Below are 9,980 nucleotides of genomic sequence, written 5' to 3'. Positions count from 1 at the left end.
GGAGGCTGAGGCAGGCGGATCACCTAAGTTCGGGAGTTCGAGATCAGCATGGTGAAACCCGATCTCTACTAAAAATACAAAAATTAGCTGGGCATGGTGGCAGGGGCCTGTCATTCCAGCTACTTGGGAGGCTGAGGCATAATTGAACCCGGGAGGCAGAGGTGGCAGCAAGCCCAGATCGTGCCATTGAACTCCAGCCTGGGCGACGAGAGTGAAAGTCCATCTCAAAACCAAACCAAACCAGCCCAACAAACACGTTACTTGGTTCTTTTTGTTTAAATTCCATCTGGGAGTTTTGTATCCTTCTCACAGGGTTAGGGATTTGTGGTTTTCCTATTGGGCCACCTTCGTCAGCTTTTCTTGTCAAATCAGCTCCCTATCATGAGTCCAATCACCCATTCTACAGATAGGATAAACTGAGACGCAGAGAGGGAAAGTGACCGTTTCATGTCACTCCTGAGCCAGGGCTAGCCCTCAAGTCCTCAAAAATTGAGGGCAACACTGTTGTTAGAGGAGACTTCAAATCTCAGCTCAACACTAGCTCACTGCATGATCACGTGGGCCTCGGTTTCCCTGTCTGTAGAATAAGCACTTTACACGGTTGGAGAGAGAGGGCTGAGGCTCCTTTCTGTGCAGTGTCCATTCAGGGCGGCTCCAGGGTCTACAGCCGAGCGTCGCATCCAGCGTGGGGGCGCCTCTATACATGTCCCGCAGAGTCCCCCCCACCAATGTCTGTCCTCCTGGCCGAAGCCCCCTTCCGGCTGGGGCCGACTCACCCTCGTGCGCGCCGCGCCGGCCGCCGGCAGCCCCCGGAGGGTCCGGAGCGAGATCGCGAGCGAGGGCTGGGCCGGGGTCGGGACCCCGAGCGGGGCCGCGGCCGGGGCACTCTGCGTTGGTGGCTCATCTCGGCTTCCAGGGCGTTACTGCCGGGAAGGGGAAGGGGGCTGTCAGCCTCTGGACCCCTGACCCCAGGCGTCGCCAGCCCTCCTCCGCCCGAGCGCCCCTTTGCTGGGAACTCCATCCCCAGAGATCTGCATCTCCCAGGGTTTCCGGTCCCCAGGATCCGTCATCCGTTCTCTACCCGCAGCCATTCCCGGGACCACTCCCTAGAGACTCCCAGCTCCATCCCCAGAAGCTCTGGCCGCAGGCCACCAGCCTCTCCCTCCATACTCCCTTTTCCTTGCACCCTTCTCTTCCGTTCCCCGTCCTTCTCAGGGCCCCCACCGACGCTGGATCCTGGCGACCCAAGTTTCTAGAATGCCCGCCCCAGCCTGGAACCCCAAGAGAGTCCACTCCCCTCTCCATCCTCAGGTTCCAACTCCAGAATCCGCCCAGGATATCAAACGATGCCCCGCCCACAATGCCACACCAAAGTCATGATTGGCCGAAACACGTAACCCTGGGCAGCCATTGGTCGCGCCTCCCCGTGTCCCAGCCCCCGCCCTCGGGCCCGCCCCTCACTCACAAGCGCTCGCGCAGCGCCGCCTCTCGGGCCGCGCAGGCTTCGCTCTCGGCCTCCGCCACACCTGCGCGCCGCTGAGCCTCGTCCAGCCGCCGCGCAGACTCCGTGGCCACCGCCTCCCAGCGCGCCAAGGCTTCTGCGGGCGCAGGGGGCGGGGTCAGGCCGGAGACCCCGCCCCCACCCGCCCCAGGCAAGCCGGAATCCGAGTTGAAATTCTGCAGGCCATTTGCATGCTTTGCTTTATTTGAATTAAATTTGTGTGTGCCATTGCCTGGCTCCACGTGTTAGTTGCATAGCTTCTCATAGGTTTGCATTGCTTTTGTGAGTCGTTTAAAAGGCGTTGGCATGTGTTGTGGCAATTGCGTTGTTTTGTGACATTTGCATGGTCTCTGCATGTTGTTTGCATTCCCTTCATAAGTTTTCGTGTTTATTACCGTGTTATTTGCATTACGTTTGCGTGTCTTTTTGTATAACTAGTATTCATCTAGGCTCCTCCCACCTTTAATCCCTGCCCACTCCCTTGCACCGCAACGCACCTGTCAGCGCCCCGTTCTCGACCCCCATCTGGGTCCCCTGTGCCTTGGTTTCGTCCATCTCAATCTTCAGTGTCGTTAGTTGGGTCTGAAGCCGGCTCTGAGGAGTGGAGGGGAAGTGGGAGGGGGTGTAGGCAGAGGAGGGGAGGAGTGAATAGGCCTGGCCTTTTTGGGGACAGTGAGAAGCCACCGAGGACCCTGTGTACTGAACTTTGTGTGGAATGTCCTTTGGGCCTTGAAATTGTAGAATACAGAAGTGGCTTCTGAAGCCTGGGGCACCGAGTGGTGACAGCTGCCTGCCTGGAGGAAGATCTCCGCCCAGATTCAACACCAGCAACCCTAAGCCACCGGAAAGTGGAGACTGCTTAGTTCTGCAGTCAAATTGAAGTTCCACTTTCAGCTCCATCTGGGACTCGCTGATGGGGATACAAACGAACACAGGGTGCCGGGTGCGCTGTGGCTCGCGCCTGCAATCTCAGCACTCTGGGAGGCTGAGGTGGGTGGATCACTTGAGGCCCGGAATTTGAGACCAGCCTGGCCAACATGGTGAAACCCCGTCTCTACTAAAATAATACAAAAATTAGCTGGGTGTGGTGGTAGGCACTTCAAATCCCAGCTCCTCGGGAGGCTGAGGCAGGAGAATCACTTGAACCTGGGAGGCGGAGGTTGCAGTGAGCTGAGATCCTACCACTGCACTTGAGCCTGGGCAACAGAGCAAGACTCTGTGTCAAAACAAAACACACCAAAACCCAGCAGCAACAGACACCAACACAGGGCAATTTGATGCTTGACAATGATTGAATTAATTTCTGGGGTTGTGTCTGTTGTCTCTGTAGGACACTCTGCAAAAGGGCTGGTCCAGCCTCAGTACATCTTACAGCAAGGTGGCAGAGCCAGAATTTGAACTTGGGGTAGGCTGCTGTTAACCTTGACTGCTCTAGTCCCTTCCCTTCTTGGTGGGGGCAGAAAAGGGGTAAGGGTTTATTTTTATTTATTTTGTTTTTTGAGACAGGGTCTCGCTCAGGCGGGAGTGCAGTGGTGGCATCTCAGCTCACTGCAACCTCCGCCTGGGATTACAGGTGCCTGCCACCACACCCTGCTGATTTTTGTAGTTTTAGTAGAGACAGGGTTTTACCATATTGGCCAGGCTGGTCTGGAACTCACGACCTCAAATGTCCACCCACCTCGGCCTCCCAAGTGCTAGGATTACAGGCGTGAGCCACCGCTCGCTCCCGGCCCCATTCTGATTTTTAAAATTCAGATGATGCCCTAGCTTGGCTGGACTAGGAGGGTGGGGTGGAGTGGGAGGTGTACACAGTATACAGTAGTCACTCCATAAATGGAAATGGTTGGGATTTTTAGGACAGTTCTTTTGGCAGGCTCAGGGCTGGAAAGGGTTAAGAAAAAGTCTGAAGGGTGAGCCAGAGCAGGATCTAGCAGGTACCTCCCCCAAGAGGCCAACTTTAGCCTCCTAATTACAGGTGACTCGTGTGCCCTGCTCTCAAAATAGGGCTGCTGGAAACTGACTGGAGTGGGGCTGAGTGGGGACACGGGGGCATGAGGGAGGGCCTGAGGTGGTCCGGGGTCTCTCCAGACACCATTTATCTGGCAAATGGCAGAGGACAGTGAGACTTTTTTTTTTAGAGACGGAATCTCCTTCTGCTGTCCAGGCTGGAGTGCAGTGGCACGATCTCAGCTCACTGAAACCTCCACCTCCTGGGTTCAAGTGATTCTCCTGCCTCAACCTTCCAAGTAGGTGGAATTACAGGTGTGCACCATCACACCTGGCTAATGTTTGTATTTTTAGTAGAGATGGGGTTTCACTATGTTGGCCAGACTGGTTTTGAACTCCTGACTTCAGGTGATCCACCTTTTTGACCAGAAGGTAGACTCCATGGCGAACTAACATCATAAGAGTTGGAAGGCATTAGGGTGCCGTTCTCAATGCCTTCTCAATTTGAGGAAGTGGGGAAACTGAGGCACAGGGAGGGAAACCTAGGGATGTGTGGGCAGGCCCTCTCTTACCCCAACATCCTGGATTCCCAAGCTCCCCCTCCACCCGGCCCACCTACCTGGCGGCCCTCACAGGCCTTTAATGCCTTCTCCAACTCGCGCCGGATACTCTCTGCCTGGTCCAGCTGCCTGGCTAGGGCCTCCTCCCTCTCGGCAGCCTCTGCCAGCCGGCGCCGCAGCTCATCGACCCCAGGCGGAGGGTCCCCGGGCGGCACTGTGGCATTGACCCCCGGCTCGGGGCAGCGAGGTCCCCGAGCGGCTGAGGCGGCCAGATTCCAGGCTACCAGGGCCCCGCCGGCCGCCGCTGCGGCCAGGAACACGGCCACCCCGCACAGGGCGAGCACCCGCCAGGCACGCCCGGGCTCCGGCCCCGGCTCGGCCATGCCGCCGTCCACAGCTCTGGCCCCAGACGGCCACGAGCATTTAATTGGCACCTTGGGGCGCCAGGGACACCCACGGTTCCGCCCAGCCTGGCCATGGCTTCCCGAGTCCGTTGGGAGGGGTTGGACCCCCTCCAGGGGCTGGTCCATCCCATCAATTCCAAGAAAGAACTAGGGTTCCTGAGTTCCTGCATCCTGAGCATGCTGCCCTCCTCTATGCCTCAGTCTCCCCCTCTGTGAAAGGGGGAGACTATTAACTCCTGCCTGGTAGGGTTTGGTAGGAATCAAGCCGGCACATTTGTGGAAAGCCCTGAAGACCGCATCTGCAAAGCAGGTGCTTGGCTATCATTTGGGGTTATGTTTTTCCCATTCTTTTAAAATCTTATTTGTTTATTTTGTCGCCCAGGCTGGAGTGCAATGGTGCAATCTTGGCTCATTGCAACTCCGCCTCTCTGGTTGAAGTGATTCTCCTGCTTCAGCCTCCCGAGTAACTGGGATTACAGGTGCACATCATCACGCCCGGCTAATTTTTGTATTTTTAGTAGAGATGGGGTTTCACTGTGTTGGCCAAGCTGGTCTTGAACTCCTGACCTCAAGTGACCTGTCCAACTCGGCCTCTCAAGGAGCTAGCTGTTCATGTCAAAATCCCAACAGCCAGGCAGGACTCAGGGGCTCATGCCTGTAATCCCAGCACTTTGGGAGGCCAGGGTGGGCAGATCACATGAGGTCAGGTGTTCGAGACCAGCCTGGGCAACACGGTGAAACCCCATCTCTACTAAAAATACAGAAAAAAAAAAAATTAGCTGGGCATGGTGGGGCATGCCTGTAATCCCAGCTACTTGGGAGGCTGAGGCAGAAGAATCTCTTGAATCTAGGAGGCAGGGGTTGCAGTGAGCCGAGGTTGTGACATTGCACTCCAGCCTGGGTGACAAGAGTGAGACTCTGTCTCAAAATAGAAAGAAGCAAAAAAAAAAAAAAAAAAAAAAAAAAAAAAAAAAAGAAAGAAAGAAAGAAAAAGGCTAGGAGTGGTAGCTCATGCCTGTAATCCCAGCACTTGGAGAGGCTGAGGTGGGCGGATCACCTGAGGCCGAGAGTTCGAGACCAACCTGACCAACATGGAGAAACCCCGTCTCTACTAAAAATACAAAAATTAGTCAGGCATTATGGCAAGTGCCTGTAATCCTAGCTACTCGGGAGGCTGAGGCAGGAGAATTGCTTGAACCCAGGAGGTGGAGGGTGCAGTGAGCCAAGATCGTACCGTTGCACTCCAGCCTGGGTGACAGAGTGAGACTCTGTCTCAAAAACAAACAAACAAACAACAACAATAAAAACACCAACGCCAAAGCCAAAAAAAAATCCTACAATCCACCAGGATGGTCCCCACCCAGAGAACCATCCAGCCCAAACCACCAGCAGTGCTGAGGCTGGGACCCTGCCCTAGACCTTGGGAGTGGGGAATGGGCACTCCAGGCAGCTGGCAGTGCTCGGGCAAAGGCCTTGAGGCAAAAAGGGGGATGGCACGAGGAAAGGCGGAGGCGGCGAGCAAGGGGGAGTGGGGGTGAGAGGGCCCGGGGCGCCTGGGGCAGGGGAGGTATTTGGGGACCCTCTCTCTGAGAGAGGTGGAGGCCTATTTTTTTTTTTTTTTAAACAGTCTTACTCTGTCGCCCAGGCAGGAGTGCAGAGGCTCAATCTCAGCTCACTGCAACCTCCACCTCCTAGGTTCAAACTATTCTCCTGCCTCGGCCTCCTGTGTAGCTGGGACCATAGCACGTGCCACCACCCCCAGCTCATCGTTTTTGTATTTTTATTAGAGATGAGGTTTCACCATGTGGGCCAGGCTGGTCTCCAACTGAGCTCAAGTGATCCACCCGCCTTGGCCTCCCAAAGTGCTGGGATTACTGGCATGAGCCACTGTGACTAGCGAGAGGGTTTTTTTTTTTTTTTTTTTTTTTTTTAAAGAATAAAGAAGAGGAAGAAAGAGAAAGAGGAAGAAGGAGAGAGGATGGGGGTATTGCTTTATTGCCCGGGCTAGAATGCAGTCTAAATATGGGTATGCCTATAATTGTCCTTAATAATGGAGACATGAAAGAAAATGAGGGAAGAGAATAGCAAACAAGGAGCCAACCAAGATTTCTTTTAAACTTCTAAGTTGATATGATGTGGTACTGATAAGAGTGTATATTTTGTATATTTAAAGTGCAGAGTTCTATAAATGTTAATTACATTTACTTGTTCCAGATCTGGGTTCAAGTCCTGAATATCGTTGTTAATTTTCTGTCTCATTGATCTGTCTAATATTAATGTTGAAGTCTCCCACTATTATTATGTGGGAGTCTAAGTCTCTTTATAAGTCTTGTATGTCTGCGTATTCCTGTATTGGGTGCGTATATATTTAGGATCTTTAGCTCTTCTTGTTGTTGCATTGATCCTTTTATCATTATATAATGTCCTTCTTTGCTTCTTTTGATCTTTGTTGCTTAATTGTAACTTCTGCTTTTTATTTATTTATTTTAGCTCTCTGTTTGGTTGGTAAATCTTTCTCCATCCCTTGTTTGGAGTCTTTGTGTATCCTCGAATGTGAGATGGATCTGGATGCAGCATACTGATGGGTTTTAGTTTTTTATTCAAATTGCCTGTCTTTGGATTGGGGGATTTAGTCAATTTAAATTTAGAATTAATAATAATATATGTGAGTTTAATACTGCCATTAGCTGACTATTTTGTCCATTAGTTGATGTAAATTCTTCATTATATTGATGCTCTTTTTGATAATTTTTTTAGAAAGGCTGATACTGTTTGTTCCTTTCTATGTGTAGTGGTTCTTTCAGAAGCACTTGTAAAGCAGGCCTGGTGGTGATAAAATCTCTGAGTGCTTGCTTATTCACAAAAAACTTTATTTTTCCTTCACATGTGAAGCTTAGTTTGGCTGGATGTGAAATTCTGGGTTGAAAGTTCTTTTCTTTAAGGATGTTGAATATTGGCCCCCACTCTCTTCTGGCTTGTAGGGTTTCTGCTGAGAGATCTGCTGTAAGTCTGATAGGCTTCCCTTTATGGGTAACCTGACCTTTCTCTCTGGCTGCCCTTAGTATTTTCTCCTTCATTTCAACCCTGGTGAATCTGACGATTATGTGCCTTGGAGTTGCTCTTCTTGAGGAATATCTCTGTGGTGTTGTTTGTATTACCTGGAGTTGAATATTATCCTGTCTTACTAGGCTGGGAAAATTTTCCTGAATAATGTCCTGAAACGTATTTTCCAGCTTGGATTCATTCTCTTCGTCAAATTCAGGTACACCGATCAAGCGTAGATTAGGTCTTTTCACATAGTCCCATATTTCTTGGAGACCTTGCTCGTTCCTTTTTATCCTATTTTCTCTAATCTTGTCTTCTAGTTTTATTTCATTGAGTTGGTCTTCGACCTCTGATATCCTTTCTTCTGCTTGATCAATTCGGCTGTTAAAACTTGTGCATACTTCACGAAGTTCTCGTATTGTGTTTTTCAGCTCCATCAATTCACTTATATTCCTCTCTAAATTGTGTATTCTTGTTAACATTTCGTCAAATCTTTTTTCAAAGTTCTTAGTTGCTTTAGATTGGGTTAAAACAAGTTCTTTTAATTCACAAAAGTTTCTCATTATCCACATTTTGAAGCCTGCTTCTGTAATTGGAACACACTCGTTCTCCATCAAGCCTCGTGCCGTTGCTGATGAGGAACTGGGATCCCCCGCCGAGGGAGAGGCGTTCTGATCTTGGGCATTCTCAGCCTTTTTTGGCCGTTTTCCTCCCTTCGTTATAAATTTATCCATCTGTGGTCTTTGAATTCACCATCTTTGTAATTAGGTTTCTGAGTGGACGTCCAACTTATTGATTCTCAGCGCCGAAATCTGAGCAACCCACTGCACCGACTAAATCAGCGGCGTTAAGATTGATGGTGCTTTTCCGACTCTGCACCAAGAACCGTCGCTCCAAGGCGCCGGCAAAACCGCCTCGCCGGTCACAAGAGTCGCGCTGGCGACCCGTGGGGCTCCTCCGCTGGGAATCTCCTGGTGCGTGAGCAACAAGAATTCATGTGAAGGTGTGGCGTCCTCTCGTTCTTTGCGCTTTCAGTGGGAGCTACAATCCCGAGCTGTTAGTGATCAGCCATCTTGGATCTCTCTCCCTCTTTTTTTTTTTTTTTTTTTTTTTTTTTTTTAAGGTGGAGTTTCGCTCTTGTTACCCAGGCTGAAGTACAATGGCACGATCTCGGCTCAACCCAACCTCCGCTTCCTGGGTTCAAGCAATTCTCCTGCCTCAGCCTCCCAAGTGGCTGGGACTACAGGCATGTGCCACCATGCCCAGCTAATTTTTTTGTATTTTTATTAGAGACGGGGTTTCACCATGTTGACCAGGATGGTCTCGATCTCTTGACCTCGTGATCCACCTGCCTCGGCCTCCCAAAGTGCTGGGATTACAGGCGTGAGCCACCGCGTCCGGCTGGCCTTTTTTTTTTTTTTTTTTTTTTTTTTTTAATCTCACTGACCATCTGGGCCAGGGACTGTGGGACTGGGAACAGTGCAGGAGTCTGGGACAAGGGGATCCTGGTCCCATGACTGCAAACAGGAAGTTGCAGTTGCAGAAACAACAGCTCGGCTTCTGAGAGAACTTGGAGGAAGGAAGATAGCAGAGAGGGAAGTGACTATGGGACCTTCGAGGACCAACAAGGTAGGTGAAGGGTCTGTTGGGACTGCAGCCCTCAGCTGTGGAGAAGCAGAGAGACTCTCTGGGGGAGGGGTTCCCAGAGCTGGTTACTGCAGAATGAGTGAGAGTTTGGGGAATGGGGCCGGGTGCGATGGCTCATGTCTGTAATCCTAGCACTTTGGGAGGCCAAGGCGGGTAGGTCAGGAGTTGGAGACCAGCCTGGCCAACATGATGAAACCCCGTCTCCACTAAAAATACAAAAATTAGCCAGGTGTGGTGGTGCATGCCTGTAATCCCGGCTACTCGGAAGGCTGGGGCACGATAATAATCACTGGAACCGAGGAAGCGAAGGTTGCAGTCAGTCGAGATTTTGCCACTCTATGGCAGCCTGGGCGACAGAGAAAAATGCTTTTTTTTTTTTTTTCTTTCCTTTTTTCAAAAATAGAGATGAGGTTTCACCATGTGGGCCAGGCTGGCCTTGAACTCCTGACCTCGTGATCCACCGATCTCGGACTCCCAAAGTGCTGGGATTACAGGCGTGAGCCCAGCCGAAAAATTCTGTTTTTAAAAAAAAATGGGTGGCTCATGCCTGTAATCCCAGCACTTTGAGAGGCCAAGGCAGGCATATCATCTAAGATTAAGACTTCCAGACCAGCCTGACCGATATGGAGAAACCTCTCTCTCCTAAAAATGCAAAATTAGCCGGGTGTGGTGGTGCATGCCTGTGGTCCCAGCTACTCGAGAGGCTGAGGCAGAATTGCCTCAACCCAGGAGGCAGAGGTTGCAATGAGCCGAGATCACACTATTGCACTCCAGCCTGGGCAACAAGAGTGAAACCCTATCTCAAAAAGAAAAAAAAAAAAAAAAGGCCAGGCACAGTGGCTCATGGTTGTAATCCCAGCACTTTGGGAGGCTGAG

General features: G+C 51.1%; 1 protein-coding gene across 1 annotated transcript; it reads right to left on the bottom strand.

Annotated features, from left to right (window-relative positions):
- Positions 1-772: 772 nt before the first annotated feature.
- Positions 773-4,441, bottom strand: CCDC194 (coiled-coil domain containing 194). Its single transcript, XM_074384422.1, has 4 exons — positions 4,068-4,441; positions 1,999-2,095; positions 1,466-1,598; positions 773-923 (listed from the first exon to the last, which is right to left on the bottom strand). The coding sequence occupies exons 1-4, from the start codon at positions 4,389-4,391 to the stop codon at positions 773-775; spliced, it is 705 nt and encodes a 234-aa protein (XP_074240523.1). The 5' UTR covers positions 4,392-4,441.
- Positions 4,442-9,980: the final 5,539 nt, after the last annotated feature.

This window comes from Saimiri boliviensis, chromosome 14, assembly GCF_048565385.1.
Source record: "Saimiri boliviensis isolate mSaiBol1 chromosome 14, mSaiBol1.pri, whole genome shotgun sequence".
NCBI classification, from domain to species: domain Eukaryota; kingdom Metazoa; phylum Chordata; class Mammalia; order Primates; family Cebidae; genus Saimiri; species Saimiri boliviensis.
This window is presented reverse-complemented; position numbering and strand designations above follow the sequence as displayed.

Excerpts from the sequence above, each read along its gene's own strand:
- CCDC194 (XM_074384422.1), bottom strand. The coding sequence starts at position 4,391 with ATGGCCGAGCCGGGGCCGGAGCCCGGGCGTGCCTGGCGGGTGCTCGCC. Across the intron at positions 2,096-4,067 it reads AGGCCTGTGAGGGCCGCCAG|AGCCGGCTTCAGACCCAACT; the intron begins GTAGGTGGGCCG and ends TCCACTCCTCAG. Across the intron at positions 924-1,465 it reads GCGGCGCTGCGCGAGCGCTT|TAACGCCCTGGAAGCCGAGA; the intron begins GTGAGTGAGGGG and ends CCTTCCCGGCAG.